The sequence below is a fragment of the Acyrthosiphon pisum genome, chromosome A1 (genome assembly GCF_005508785.2).
Source record: "Acyrthosiphon pisum isolate AL4f chromosome A1, pea_aphid_22Mar2018_4r6ur, whole genome shotgun sequence".
Classification (NCBI taxonomy): Eukaryota; Metazoa; Arthropoda; class Insecta; order Hemiptera; family Aphididae; genus Acyrthosiphon; species Acyrthosiphon pisum.
The window spans coordinates 152097755-152113979 of NC_042494.1; the positions used below are offsets into that span (position 1 = coordinate 152097755).

The 16225-nt window shown below is 27.2% G+C and overlaps 1 protein-coding gene across 1 annotated transcript in view; it reads right to left on the reverse strand.

The window, feature by feature from the left end:
* The window catches only part of LOC100164672 (zinc transporter ZIP8), a 35176-nt gene that overhangs the window by 7109 nt on the left and 11842 nt on the right, over positions 1 to 16225 (reverse strand). The window contains exons 2-7 of the mRNA XM_001952755.5: positions 13778 to 13916; positions 13542 to 13714; positions 11764 to 11889; positions 11554 to 11673; positions 11239 to 11404; positions 10459 to 10643 (exon numbers count right to left, since the gene is read on the reverse strand). Coding sequence (XP_001952790.2) covers positions 10459 to 10643; positions 11239 to 11404; positions 11554 to 11673; positions 11764 to 11889; positions 13542 to 13714; positions 13778 to 13916 — 909 coding nt within the window. The remainder of the gene's footprint in view (positions 1 to 10458; positions 10644 to 11238; positions 11405 to 11553; positions 11674 to 11763; positions 11890 to 13541; positions 13715 to 13777; positions 13917 to 16225) is intronic.

Consider the following 16225-nt stretch of genomic DNA (forward strand, 5'->3'; position numbering starts at 1 on the left):
TAGCAACCCCATTATTAAAAGCACAATATATGACCTAAAGTAGTTAAGTATTAATAGTTAGTACAGATTTACTAATGAGTATAATATTTACTGTTTACTAATTTTGTAAAATAGGTATAATCAAATACATAATTTGATGGAACTATGAATGTATTGATTTATATTATGATTTCATTCTTTTTTATGTCTGTATAGTGTATACACTAATACACTATAGGTACATCGTACATAGTAGACAACAATGCTTAGATTTTCAACTTCAGCATCTTTTCTGGTAATATAGTGAATCTATAGTTGGAACTTTTAGTAGGTCAAAATTAAAAATTCTCAGTACTTTTATATAGTTACTAATATGAAAAAATGGAAATTTTTTTCACAAAACGAGGTTTTAACAAAATCGATTTTATTATTTTGTTGTAATTCAAAAATGAATAACCGTAGATACCAACTTGAAATGTTCACCAAGCCTAACCTAACATTAAAACATTAACTAATATTAAAACTTCATATAATTTACATAATTAGTTTTATATAATATATAATTTTCAAATATTTTGACTAATTCTGAGTTGTTTATAAGCAGGTGAAATTTTCGATTTTTTTTTTCAATAACAAGAATCCTCGTGAATTTTTATTACTGAAATTAAGAAAAATGTAGAGTGTTGTAATTACACAAATATTTCTTATGAGCGTCTGAAGTTAGAATGTTTCCAACCGCTCAAAATCACGTAAAATTGCAGATAATTTCATAGTTGAAAATTCATAACCTTTTTTAATATTATAAACATCTAAGATTTGAAAATTGAATACAAGGTTCTTCATAAGTTATTTTATCAATTAAAAAATAATAAGGATAGGTACATGGTACATCGAAAAAAAAATATATTAAAATTTAATGAAAATCACCCAAGTTAGAGCTAATTATTATTTTTAATTTGCTAATGCCGTATGCATAGGAAACAACTGATATTCTTAGAAATTCAAAATAATAATTATAGTTAGCGACGTCTTAATCCGCTGGGCCACTTCGCCCCCCGTTACCATTATTATAGGTAATACTCTTTATTTACTGCACTATTTTCCTCAGGGCATAAAATAAAATAATAATAACAATCATAATTATAATAATAATTATCGTTATAACATTTTTTACTTGTTGTTTAATGTTTGCCCTGAGTTATTCGTTATTATGACAATTTTAATGATTTTAGACATCGATCGATATTATAAGTACATTTTACATTACATTATTAGATTTTTAAAACAAGATACCATACGTTTTTAATATATTTAATTATTTAAGTTGTTTTTCGATATAAAGTTTCATCAAATAAACACAGTCTAGGATTAAGCTTTAGAATTCGAAAAAAACGGGTTCACTACAACTTCATAATTAAATAAATAAAAAAATACGGGAGGTCGCTGATTGTATAGTTGGTACTTCATCATTGACTAGGTCATTTGAATGTATGTTTTAAATTTAAATTCAATGAAATCATTGAATAAGAAAAACGATCCTGAACGGAGACGGTGAGTCATACTATTTCTAAGGATCTTTTATAATAAAGTTTGTTTATACTATTTATCATTTATTTTTCTATTAATAGTATGGAATTTTAAACTAATTTTTTCCAAAAATATTTAATAATATATAATTAATAATTATTATAATACTTGATCATGTTAATACGTTAGGTATATTAATTATTGTTATTAACTTGTTAGTCAATACCACTTACCGTAGAACGGTATAAATAAATTCATGGTATAAATTACTAGTATAAATATTTTGAAAATCTCATTGTGTATGGAAATAAATAATACATGAAATTAATAAATGTTTGAATGTTTCAAGTCTATAGGTACGATTAACAATTACAGTATAACAACTAAAACGTTTAAAGAGAAATGATTTATTTTTCGTTTAAATATCTAATTTTATCAATATTAAAACGTCAATATTAGTATTCATTACAAATAATATTTTTTGAATAATAGCAAATAGGTAACAAAAATAATATTTAATCATTATTATATGTTCTAATGTTGTCAACATTTCAAACTCTCATAAGAAATGTACCTATACCTATGTCTATTGTCTTAACACTAAATATTGACTTTATAAATTTCACTAGGTACCTACCTAAAAAAAAACAATATGAGGAATCTTGTTTTAAATGTTCATGCCTAAGGTACAAAAGTTAAAAATATTATGAATTATTAGTATTCGTTAAGTATGCTGCCTGCGTAACATTTGATAGGTAGTTAAGACGTATAATATATCCTACCTACGTTTTATTTTAAACCTATACAAATATATTTTTGATCAAGTAAATTATTTAACATTTAAACATTAGGATTGATAACGTTAGTTTTAAATGAATAAGGTCATGTATAAAATTGAACTATTAATTTAGTAAGTGTTTAGAACATTTTATAAATAAATATAAAGTAAGAATTTCGATTATCGCATCAATTAGTCGTGGTAGGCAATGCGTCATGTAGGTCAGTAAATTATGTTCAGCACATTAGATTACATTATTATCTCTGATTAGTTTAATGAGTATTTGTTGTAACTTGTATTCTTGTACCCATAGTGAATACCGTAAATTGAGTTTATATGAATTTGTAAATTTGCAAAATTTTTGTAAAGCAGTGGGAAACATTTGGTCCTTAAATTTGGTACAACTATATTCAATTTGCTACCAGAACTACACTAAAAGTTGAGTGTTAAAACATTTTTTAATGCTTCTAATGGTGATGTCAAACACAAAAAACCAAAATAAGAAACTCATCATTGTAAAACCAATACATTTATCATCCCTCTCAGAATCTAAAATAAATAAATACAAAACATAAAATGTATTGTCGATCAAATAAAAAAGTATGATGTGATCGTAAAATTACAAGACTAAACTACGAAAGATAAAAAGAATTTGTAGCAAGAAATTCTATTGTTGTGGTGACGATTGTGTAAGATAATATGTTAGATACTCTTTTGTGATCTAAAATAACTAGAAACGAAATCCGATTAAACAAAACGTTTAGGTAAACTGACAAAGTGACAATATAAGACAAGAAAAGAAACGAGATGTATACAAATAAAAAGATAAAATAAAATACGTTTGAAATAAACATCGTGTTAGAGTTTTACATAGTAAATCGTGAGAAGAATGACATTTTCGTAGGCCAAATGGCATGGGAGCACAGTATAAAAACAAAGAGATATTTGCATTTTGACAGACCTAAAAAAAAATTGAGACCAATTATACTTATATATTATTGATTTCAAATTGATACGGATTTTCCTGTCACTTACGATTTTCTTTTTCCTGGTTTTAAGAATCAATCACAACGTACCCGCCTACAGTTAACCATCAGGGGCGCCATTTCAGTTTTTTTTTAAGGTGTGCAAACAATTAAAGAGGCCAATTTTTTCCCATCTCCAGGCCAATCGTTAAAAAAACGTTTCTAGTGTTTTCAGTTTTTCATTACAGATTTATTACAGTATCAAAAACATACTTAATAAAAACATATTTTTATAGTTAACACATTACATTTTACATTTTTACCGTTCATACATTCTGTCTCTGTGTATATACTGTATAGTGTATAGTAAAGATATTTTTAGATAGAATAGATGCATATTATTATTATTATGTTTTTTGTCTATCTGCACTCTGCAGTAACCGGGGGCGGACTGGCCCGGGGTGCTACTTGGTGTATAGTTTGTCTTTATGATCCGGGCCCCCGATTACCACAGTCGGTATACGGTATAATACTGGTATAATACGGTATTATATAAAATAAAAATAAAATAACATATTTCAACATCTCTACAAATAAACAAGATGTTATTCTTAATTTTTTTTTATATTTACTTATAAAACTAAGGGCTCTTTCCTAATTTAGGTAGGTTTGAAAAAAAATTACGCGCCCCTAATTAATTTTGCACCCGGGCCAAAAATAGCTAGTCCGCCCCTGTCAGTAGCCACTTACCATTTACACATATTTGTGTGTGCCAGTGGATAAAGTGATACCGATATCAATTTATCAATTATCAAATTAAAGAACACAATATTATAATATTATTTATGATTATCAGTGAATAGCTGCGGTGCATGCGCAATTAAAGATTGGCAAACTGAAGGCCATCTGGCCATAGTATTAATTAGGCCTAGGCAAATTGTGGACAACAAAATTACAGGGTGTGCGAGTGCACACCCTGCCCCCCCCCCAAATGGCACCCCTGTTAACCATAGTTGTTTTTCAATATATTTTCTAGGTTAAGTTGATGATATTTATTCAATTGAAATATACAATCTAGGAAATAGTAGATTTAAGGATTTAAGACTCAGTAGTATACCGAATTATCACCGTAATATAATACTATAATATTATAGATTATAAATTATAAATTATAATAGATACACATTATACCAATATATAAGTATGACGTTCAGTATATTTGTATAGCATTTTAAATCTTTATAATATGATACTGAATCATGATAATATTATAAAAACAAAAATTCTGAAATGTAATATCATATTTTTAATTTTTAATTTATTTAACTTTGCAAATAATGTTATGTGCACATACATGTGTAAATAAATTTAGGAAACCGTAAAACCCGATGTCAAATGACAATAATTATAATAGTAGGGTTTTTTTTACCGACAAAATCCATAATATAATATGGAGATTGCTGCAACGGTGACATTGGGACACCAGATTTTATTTTAGAAGGAGTTTTGACATCATACATTTTTAATTAGTATTATAGTCCGAAGGAATCTTCCCCCAAATTGTGTGTAGGTACATCCGTGGACAATGTAAATAATAATCGGGTGGCAGCCATTATGAATAATGAAAAAAAAGAAATCAACCAAATGTCCATCTATGCTTGTAATACATGTTATACTTATATGATGCTCCAAATATTTTGCACCCGAATATACTAATAACAACCGACAGTCCGCAAGTCGTCAAAAACACTCCATTTTTATAGATATACATTTAAATAACAAATATCACACAATTACGACGGTTGACGATTATACAGATAAAAATAGTACAATGATTTCGATCCATTCCTACTTTGTATGTATACCATAATATGTTGAATAATATCTTTTGCACTTCGTCATTATTTACCCTGGGATGTTAACCTATTTTTTATTATGTATGTATACGTTTTAAGTGACGTCTCTGTGACAAGTATATCGCGTAAATAGTATACACCGGGTGTAGGCGTTGGGAAGGTTAGGTTAAGCTGCCGATTCAATCCGACCTAACGTACTGGAAAAGGTCGGCGTTGATAATTTATTTAAGGCCACTGCACATTCGAAGTAAAAATTCTATTTCCAAAGACAGTGTGTATATTAGATTGCGCTCGAGCACATATATACATATATATTTAATACACGTACACAAATACACTATTAACTACATTATATACTATGTATAAATAACAAGTACCTACACATAGGGTATGTATATATTTTTTTAAAAACGTCGAGGAACATTTTTATTTGAAACTTTTATTTTTTTCTCACAAGTCACATACCTATAACTGCTCTGTTATGACCGCTTAAATGTTGGGATGATCACTAAATTATTAATGATGCAATGTATATGGTTGATTATCGGCAAATCGAACTCGAGGAAAATAAAATTATTACGGCCACGATGGACAATTTACTAAATATGCATTGGGTACGATGTTCATAAATCAAAATAATATCTAGAAAAATGAGAATTATTCTCTATGTTCTCTAAATATTTCAGGTAATAATCTTATCAATAATTTTTAATTGTTTAGTATACCTGTTATATTCGATGATATTATACAAGTACCTACTATAGTACTATATCTCTCTAAATCCTATCAATCGTTATATATTGAACCAATATTTTTAGGCAATATAAAATATTCACAATTCACATTACACATTTTTACAAACAAAGATTACATTTATTTAAACCTGTGCAATACACACGGCTAACAATAGGTACGTACTTAAAATCCTCAAACGAAGATTTACAGTAAGCTGCACAAGTGTATTGGTAAAATTCAATATAACTTCAACCACGATAATAACATTGAACAAGAAATTTAATCAAAATAAGAGTACAGCCGACAGACCTACCACTTTTAGTTGTACCTTCAAAATTTTATCATATTATGGTTGTAAGATATTTCTAATGAAATTGAATTCATTTAGAGTTATTAAAACTAATACGTTATTACAAGCCAACTCTAACGGTTTATCGGACAAAACGTTAACAAAATAATTATAAAGTACATCAATGTAAAACATTTATTAGGTATTCAAAGTAGTTAGAGTTAGGTATGTTCTTACCAACTTAATAGGTGTATGTATTTAGTTAAAACTATGTTATTTTAATATTAAACAAATACCTACCATAAAAAAAGATACTTGAGGCTAAAAAGGTCAAAGAATTAACTGTTTTATTACATTGTATAAAAATAGTCTTTAACAGGATGTATAATGGTAGGAGATTTTTTTTCTTCCTCTTGAACTCAAATATATTTTCAAATGCTTCTTGCACCCTATACTTATACCAATAGATAATAATATGTCTCCTAGTTTATCCTTAATGATATTTCTAAAAACCAAAATTTATAAATTACCAACTAAGTTATACATTTTTAGCTTTCATCTAATATATGTATAATATATCTACAGACTACAGTGTTACTTACAAATGTTTTAATTAATTGTTATTTGAGTAGAAAATATATCTACAAATCTATATTCTTATTTCTTATAGTACCTACTTACTCAGACTACCTAATCATAGAAAACTTTTGATAGGTAGGTACCTACCTATATTTTAATATCGTTTTAAACTTTTTTTTAATTTTATCTATTGCATTATTTACTTACCAAGCATTTCAATATTGCTATAGCCTATTCATACATTTTATAACTAAAAAATTTCATTTTTATACCCTTTTGGCTTTTTAGAAGCTATTTCTCACTGAAAAATCTATAAATAAATTACATTATTGATGCAATTCAACCTGAATTATTTTGATAATATTGTATCCATAGATATAATTTGTTGATATAGTTGTATTAATTCATTCAAGTATGGGTATTTATTAACTTTATTAACAATTACGATTATTGGATATTTCATACGAATGCAGGTATTAATTTATTTACTAATGGGTTATGACATGAAATTAATAAATTATGTAATATTCAAATTAACTTAAAATACCTAATATTCAACTTTAATTTAAAAAAATTAATGTCACTTAGCATTCTTTCAAACGAATAGTAAGTAATAATTTAACTCTGAACTGCCCTGCAAATTATGAAATAATGTTACTCAATAATACAACTAAATAAAAATAATAACATGCCTATAGCTATAGGCTCTATGTGGATTGTGGATACTGAATACAAAATTTAACATTTTCATTTTCATTATGGATTAAACTTTATTTTTTTATCTTTAGACAAAAATCAAAAGAATATTAAAATATTAAAATAGAGTAAACAATCATAAAATGAAAGTGAAGGGTCAAGTAATTTAGACCAACGACATCATAATAAAAAGAGGTTAGATATACCGTTTCGAAATGAAATACAAGTGTACCGGAAAGTTATAAATAATTTTCTAGTCCACCATTGTTCTACATATTGTTTAACGCCCCTCAATATTGAACTACTTATAAAAGGTAAAAAAAAGGTTTTATTTTATCTTTTATTATTTATTTTGTTTTCTGCAAACAACCCTTAAGTACCTATAGTACTACAATTTTACATTTAAAATTTCTAAAAGCTTTAACAGAGGTTGAAAAACTATTGTTATAATATTTTGTATCCTTAGTCCTATCTTACATAGATATTATACGATGTAGAATATCCACTTGTTTATATAAGCTAAATTTATAAAAATCTCATTCTACTTTTCTAAATGTATTATGTGTTTTTAACATAAGAAAAAATAATTCTTCGAATGAGACCAAAACGAAAATTACATGCGAATATATTAATCATACGCATGAATATTGTATATACAGCCATTTTACTTGGGTTTCGCGATTCTTTTAATGGCAACAAATTCCTGAGATATTGTTGGTAATTAAAGTATAAAATATAATCAATGGGTGTTTCAGGTTTGTGTTAGCTCAAGATGCACCATAGAAAGTTTCACAACTAAAACCAAATCCCCATTAAACTACCTACTCAAAGGAACAAACTTATAACTCTTGATAATGTATTTTAGATTAAAGGTTTGTTAAATTTTATTTTGAGACTGATAAATTAAAATTGCCACCTATAATACTATATCGACGTACAATAAAACAACGTATTATATTATATTAATTAAAATATATAATATTGTGTTGTATTATTGATGATATCATTCAGTACTCAGTAGCTAGGTATTTGAATGAGAAAATAAATATTCTTACACGGTATAATAATGTAAAAAGTAGAATAGCAATAGTACCTATACAGTTAGCGTAGCAATCAAAACAAAGTCAATAACCACGGCCCTGTAACAAAATAATGCCCACGGACCTAGTGTAATCCACGTTTTATATTTGCTGAACCAAATTATGTGTGACGAATAATATTGGCTTGAATGTAATTTTTCTTAAAAACTAAACTAGAATTTTTGAAAACTAAAAAAAATGTATTATTAATTGTAATAAAATAACATCATTTGGATTTTCTCGATAATTTAGGTATATAAAAAACAATTCTGTAAATACACAATTTTTATTAATGTTGAATTTCGGTTAAATTATAAATTATAAATAGTAAATTTGTTTTATTAATCGATATTTTTACTTTTTATGATTAAATTTGTTTTAGTGTTTGTTAAGTCTTGGATATACGATTTATCAGAAATTCAGCTTAGGTATGTTATGATTAAAGAAGTTTATATTATAATGACTCTTTGTTTTATCGAATTAGGTCGTAAAAAAAAAGATTTCATATTTTGGTGTTATTATTAATTTTATTATGATTGAATATATTTTATATTTATATAAGTTATTAAGATACAGCGTTTCTATCGAGAAGATTAAATACATGTGTAGGTATAATGGAAATATGCCAACTGCAGGCTGCATACAAACTCATCTGGAATTTAGTAATATTTAGGGTATTCGAACATACCCATAGTTTTGTACATACCAAGAGTTTAATATAATATTATCGTCAGTGGCGTGTTTAACCCAAGAATACATTTTTTTTTAATATTGAATTTTTAATTTGTGGCCATTAAATTTTTTTAATGATTTAATATTTTGATTGGGCTAAACATTTTTTATAAAATTTATTAATTTAACGAATTTTCTAAAATCATGTACCTTACTTACGCAAACACCTAATTTGTTTAATAAATAAATATATTAAAATTAAAATTGGATTAAAATAACATTACCAACTAATAAAGATATATATATATATATATATATATATATAAATAGTGTATTATGTAATATAGTAACGATTGTAGATTTTTAAGGTGGTCAATACAACCAATAATTAAGATGTATATTAAGAAAAATGATCGAACAATATTAAACCTTTCAATACATTTTTTAGTTTTATTTATATAATCTAATTTCGTGTTATTATAATATAATACAATGGATAGTTAGTGATGTGTCGTAGAAACTATAAATGGTATTTTACCAACATATTAACTTCTAAACTTAAAAATAATTACTTGATTACTTGTAAAAAATTAAATCTGTTACCTAACTTAAATATCTTAAAATTAGTATTCCTAAACGTTTGAAAATAAAATTGAGTTTATGCGTACAACTCATTATTCAATATTTTTATACAGCAGCCTAATAAAATAAACTAACCACTTAAATTAAGTAAATTAATACCTGTATAATGTTAATGTGAAAATCTTATAAAAATATAAACAAAAATATAATTAAAATGGTTTCTATATAGTAAGTGGTTGATACTCCTATAGATTTCTAGTAGGCAATTACATAACACGTATACAAGACTACAATGTACCTATGTATTCAAAACATTTTCTATGTTTGCAACTAAAATTAAATAATATGTTAGTAAATAGTTATTGATTAATCATTGCGATTAATTTTATATGGCATAGTCGAAAATATTATTTATGTCTTGTGGGTCAACACAATATTATTTTATATTGTTTCTATAAGAAGAGTTTTTGAAAATTACCTATTTCTCTAGAGAATATTGAAATTGAATAATACAAACATAATAACACAACCAAAATAATTAATCTAAATTAATTTGTCGTGAAAACATTGTTTTTTCTTATACCATATTTGGAATAATGATGTTAGGTAATTATTTATAATTACTGTGGTCTATTTATATTGAACTGAAGTTTCGAACGTTCTACGTGTGAAACTCATTTTAGTAAAGATGATTTACGTACGTAATAATGTATTTACTTACCAAATGTGTTAAAGTAATGAATAAGAACAGTCCACCGGCGAAAGAGAACACAAACCCAGAATATTCCATGTTTCCCAAACAAATACCAATGACCAAACCTATAAACGCTGTACAAGCTGACAGGAAATTAAATGACAAAGCACGACGGAACGACATACCGGACTGGATTAGTATAGCGAAATCTCCTAAAAAAGTAAATAATGCACTTATATAATAACAGTTTCAATATGTAACAGCAAAAATCATTATTTTTATATTTTTGGTATCGATCAAATTGGGGAATATGCCGGTTTTATATGCCGGAAAAACTCTTTTCTGTGCTGTAAAAGATACACTTTTTTCCAATTTAAATTTTGAACCGACAGCAGAGGAGGGTCTGTTTTCACAATAGGTACTATTCCTGTGATTAGCGATTTTAACAGCTATTCATAGATTGGGAATCGCAAAATTGCACAACATGACGTAACTAAAATATCATACAGAATTATTTTACAGATGCTTTAGCTTTTAACGCTTGTTAAAGTTGTAAAACGCATTGGACAATTTATAGAAAGGTGAATAATGCGGAAAATCAAAATTTTTTTTGTTGTGGAATATCGTTTTACGAATGCAAGTAATTTAAACTTATCTAGAAGGATGTCTCAGACAACAATATTATTTTATTGAAATGAGCAATACTGTGTAATACAAACGATTGGGTGAGACGAAATTTCATAATATTATGCAGTTAGACGTCATTGACTTTGTATTGTCGATAGAGATTAGCGAGTGCGTGCTTACCGATTTCATGCGGGAATTCCTCACACGCAATCGCAATCGATATGGATATCCCGGTGGTGACATTTTCCGAGAAAGCAGCACCAATCGACATGCCATCGATTATGTTGTGTAGACTGTCGCCGAATAGCACCAGTAAGGCTAACGTCGAAATTGGACTCTCTTCGTCCTAACAGACAAAGTCATATATTTATAATTTATATAATATCATAATAAATAATAATATTTTGATGTTATTTTATAATAATACAGTCATAATATTGTACAAAAACATAAGACCGTTGTGCGTGTTATTTATCCATAATATTTTGCACGTACCATAGATTTATTCGTTAATTTATGATTGTGACTGTGACCGTGCCCGTGCGATATTTGTTTCATTTCGGTCCCGTTACCGTTGGTGAGCTGAAGTGACGGCGATAGTTCGTCGATTCCTATCTATAAACCTCATAATATTGTATTAATCGTCTAAAACAGAATGCAATAGAAAAAAAGAATATGAACTGAAATTATAAACCGTACTTGTACCTTTTTTTCTTCTTTGTGGAAAATGATGCCGGCTAACGTTTCGAACATATATAATCCCCACAAGCTCAACCACATTATTAGAGCCGTGTGTCTGTAGTCGGGAAACGACTCTGGTATTTTGAACGCCTGGAAAATTTCGTTTAAGAAAATGATTATTATTTCATAATCTAGTTTCAAATTCATGAACAGATTTGTAGGAATCAGTATTAAATTATTTTCAAATCAAACCAACGTGTAAAAGTAAAACTATCAACATACATATTAATACCTAGTAAGTAGTAGTAAATAGCATACTATATATTATGTATTATACCTATAAACGTCATGTATTTCACTTTTTGCTCTTAACATACATTTTTTTGGGCTGGGCACAGATATTTTTAATTTTCTAACCAATTTTGCGTTACGCTTTTCTTGTCAGTTTATCACCATATAGAAACGAATAAAATGTAAAATTACCAAATTCGCACTAGGCATACGGTATGATTCGTATGATTTGAATTTTTCCAAATAAATTCAAAATATTCAATTTTTCGATCTGATTATAAGATCATCTTTGATGGTAAAAACATTTGTCTAAGTCAAGTGGTTTATTTTTTAGAATTGTTTAAAATATCACTATTTTTATTTTTAAGTAAATTAGTTTAGAACGTAATAACTTTTTCAAAATATTATTTTTGGGAATTTCCTGACAAGAATATATTTATTAACCATATATTTTCGACAATTTTTGTCGTACGTTAAAGTAACATCATTTTTTTCAGATCTTCCTGTTATACAATATGGTTACTGTATGGTTACTTATTAATACATATTTATAATTCATACACCTTCTTTAAAGCGGAAAATATCAGGTAGAGTGCTACGTTTATGTCACATGATCACCACACCCGAATTAATACGTTAATTTTTTCTACGTGTTCTCACAAATTACTTACCTACATCGACAAGTTTAATATTATAGGCAATACTTTTGCAACAAAACTATGTAGGTATAATTCTGTATAATTCTGTATAATTCTGTATAATTCTCGAGGTTATCAGTAGACGTGAAAAAAACATAATTAAATTACTATGAAATGAGCTATGAATTTTTATAATTCATAAATTGCTGATCTTTCAGTTTTTATTAGTTATAATAATAAATAATCTATATGCAGTATAGTGAAAAATAAACTTGTTAAATAATTTTAATGGCTATTTTAAGTGATCAACAGTAAATAATGATACGTTATAATATAATTCTATATTACGTGTTAAACACTTCAAATTTATTTTAAAATGTATTATGTTCGAAAATTGGAGAATGATTCAATTTAGTTGGAGTGACTTAGATTTTTAATTTTCCTGACATAGTTGAAAGGTGCATTTTAGAGGATAAACAGAAATTATGCTAACATTATTAACAATCACATTATCGTTTGCTAAAAGCGAATACAAAATACTAACACTAATGTCTGATGAAAATTTCAAATTTCAACTTTCAAGTCTCTTCAATTATTCATTTTTAAAGAAATTACAAAACCAATTTTTTCGAAAACTGGTTTTGCGTAAAATTCCAGTTTTCCCTGATCATTTAGAAATATATTGGGAATTTTTTATATTCCTCGCTTTGTTTAGAATTTAAGATTCATACGTTATTCTGCATTCTCAAAGCGCAGCGTTCTTTCCAAGCCGTAAGTATTAAACTTATATGTTTATTATCGATACATATATATTATATATTATATGCTTTTATACATTTTTTTGAATTAATATAATATTATTAAAACCCTTACTTCTGGAAGAAGTTGAAATACAGCTGAACTAGATAATGATCCTGTGGCTAAGCCCAAAAGTAGTCTCATTACAGTTTTCTTTCGATTCGGGTCGTTGAGCAAAGGCCAAAATATTGCACCTACCAGCCCCGATAGACTTATGATGCCAACTGACACGAAACCTCCAATCCAAGCTATAATACAACAACATGACTGTAGTACAACAATTATATTAAAAAACATGCGATTTTACTAACCTTCAGCAGTCGTAGACTTTTTGGATAGTGAAATCGGCATTTGATTATCTGCAGGAATCGCCATTGATCTGATCGGATAATTTTCTTCATAACTAACGAACTCGACTGTACACGAGTTCGGTCTCGATGCATTGTCACACTGATAACACGATAAATATACTAAAATGTGTGCATTAATTTAATAATAAATATAGTTAATTATAATTAGTAGTAGGTTCCTAAGACAAAATTGTTTCATCGGTATGATGTTTCGATAAATACATTTTCAGATAAAAACTGAAATAATTACACATTTTAAATAATATTATTTTACTGTACAAAATGTGTTGTTGGTCTAATCGTCTCTCAGAAATGCGATACAGGTGGAGTAGATTATACATACCTACATTATAGTTATTTGTTTTTAAATTGTATGTAAAACATTATTACACCTGTACCTATTCTTTAAGAGAACGCTACCCATGCATTTGTGGTCTCTGTCTTACACATGTACGATACAGCAAATTCACTAGTTCATTCTCTAGTTTCAATAGTGTGCTATTAATTAATAATGTAAGCTATAATATTAGAGTGAATTGGTCTATTATCAAACTTTTAGGTAAGGACAATATATGTGTTTAAGCGTCAGCGAGTTTTCAATATTTTAATTTTCAAGCGAAATAAACCGCTGACGCTTAAGCACATATATTGTTCTTACCTAAAAGTTTGATAATAGCCAATAGGTCAATTCACTCTAATATCAAAACTAACAGCACAATATTGAAAAACTAGTAAATGAAAATATTCTGTGCCGTACGTGTGTAAGACGGGGCAAAAAATGCATGGGTAGCGTCCTCTTAAGTTAGGTATATTTATTAATTTATTGTGTAAATATTTAATAATTATGTACATTCGACATTCGACAATATCATTACCAAAGAAGTATTGGTATGTATACGGAAATATCAATCATATACACTCAAGTGTGTTCATGTTCAAAATTGATTTGTCCTTATCTTTAAAAATATATACACAAACATTGGTGTGTTTCAATCACGTTTAGCACTTGAGCTTATTAAACTAATTACTGATAAATAAAAAATAAAACCTATTTGTTTATAAAACGTCGTAATAAGTTGGATGATGATTTACTAGTACCTAGGTATATAAAATTTGATTTAGAGATAAAGCAGTTTTTATTAATATAATACCCCTAATAGATAATACTTCAATCGGAGTGTATAATACGGACACAACAAAGTACATAAATAAAATGTTTTTTTTTTTATTATTATAAAAACGGGTACCTATGCCAAATATTCGGCCATTCTTATACAATTGTTTGGTCGTATTAAAGACTACTAAAGAGAAAATCAAAATTCAATTCCTCTAAAATACCAACAAGTTAAATGTTAATATTTCCAATCGATAAACAGTCACATTGTCTTATGTATGTTTAGCTATAAACGTCAACACAGAACGAGTGTACATTATTGATAAATATTATAAGGTTGTGTCATGTCGATCTGAGATCTCTGTTTATTATACACGTAATATAATAAAGGTATAAGTACCTAGTGCGAATTCAATTTATAGATCGATATATTAGAGATAATTATTGACCTTTTATTAAATTCAAGTACGAGAATATTATTTGTGATATAGTGATACTTTTTTTTCTATTTGATGATATTGAAATATTAGGTTACACATTAAATTAGTGTTAAATATTAAATAAGGGGGTTTTTTTTTTTATTAGATAAAAATAGAATATTTACAATCAGTAATATTTATATACAAAACAATAAGTCAATTTGATGGGCATGGACCAATTGCGCCTAAAACAAAATTTTTATTTTTGGGTTAATATACCAATTGCGCTGCATATATTTTAGGGTCAGTGTACCAATTGCGCCTCTTATATTTTACGGTCAATATACCAATTGCGCTTGTATTCAAATTATATTATTCTAAATTGCTATGCTCAAATTATTATTTAAAAAATTATTATTATTCTTAAAACATGCAAAATACAAACATCATGATTACCTTAAACTCAAAATCTTATTATTATTATATTATTATTATATATTTATAATTTAACCACCTATTATCTTATTATTATTAATATTATTTTATTTTAGTTTTCATTAACTAAACTGTATAAAGCCTATAAGTTCCACCGACTTGGAAGACTTTTGACTTTTTTTTTGTCCTTAGTTAAGTGCTCCTCTTGATTCATATGTGGTAAGTAGTGCAAAGGTAGTAAAATACTAGAAATCTTACAATGTATTATACATTAATACCCGCAAAAAAATCGGTTAGTAACTAATAAGTTTTCCTAAGCAAAAATGTATTGAGCGCAATTGGTATATAAAAGGGTAATTTTTGGCGCAATTGGTAAACTCCCAATTTGATAGCTAAGGTACAAAACATGAAATGGCGTGAGGAGGGAGGCCCACCAGTGTG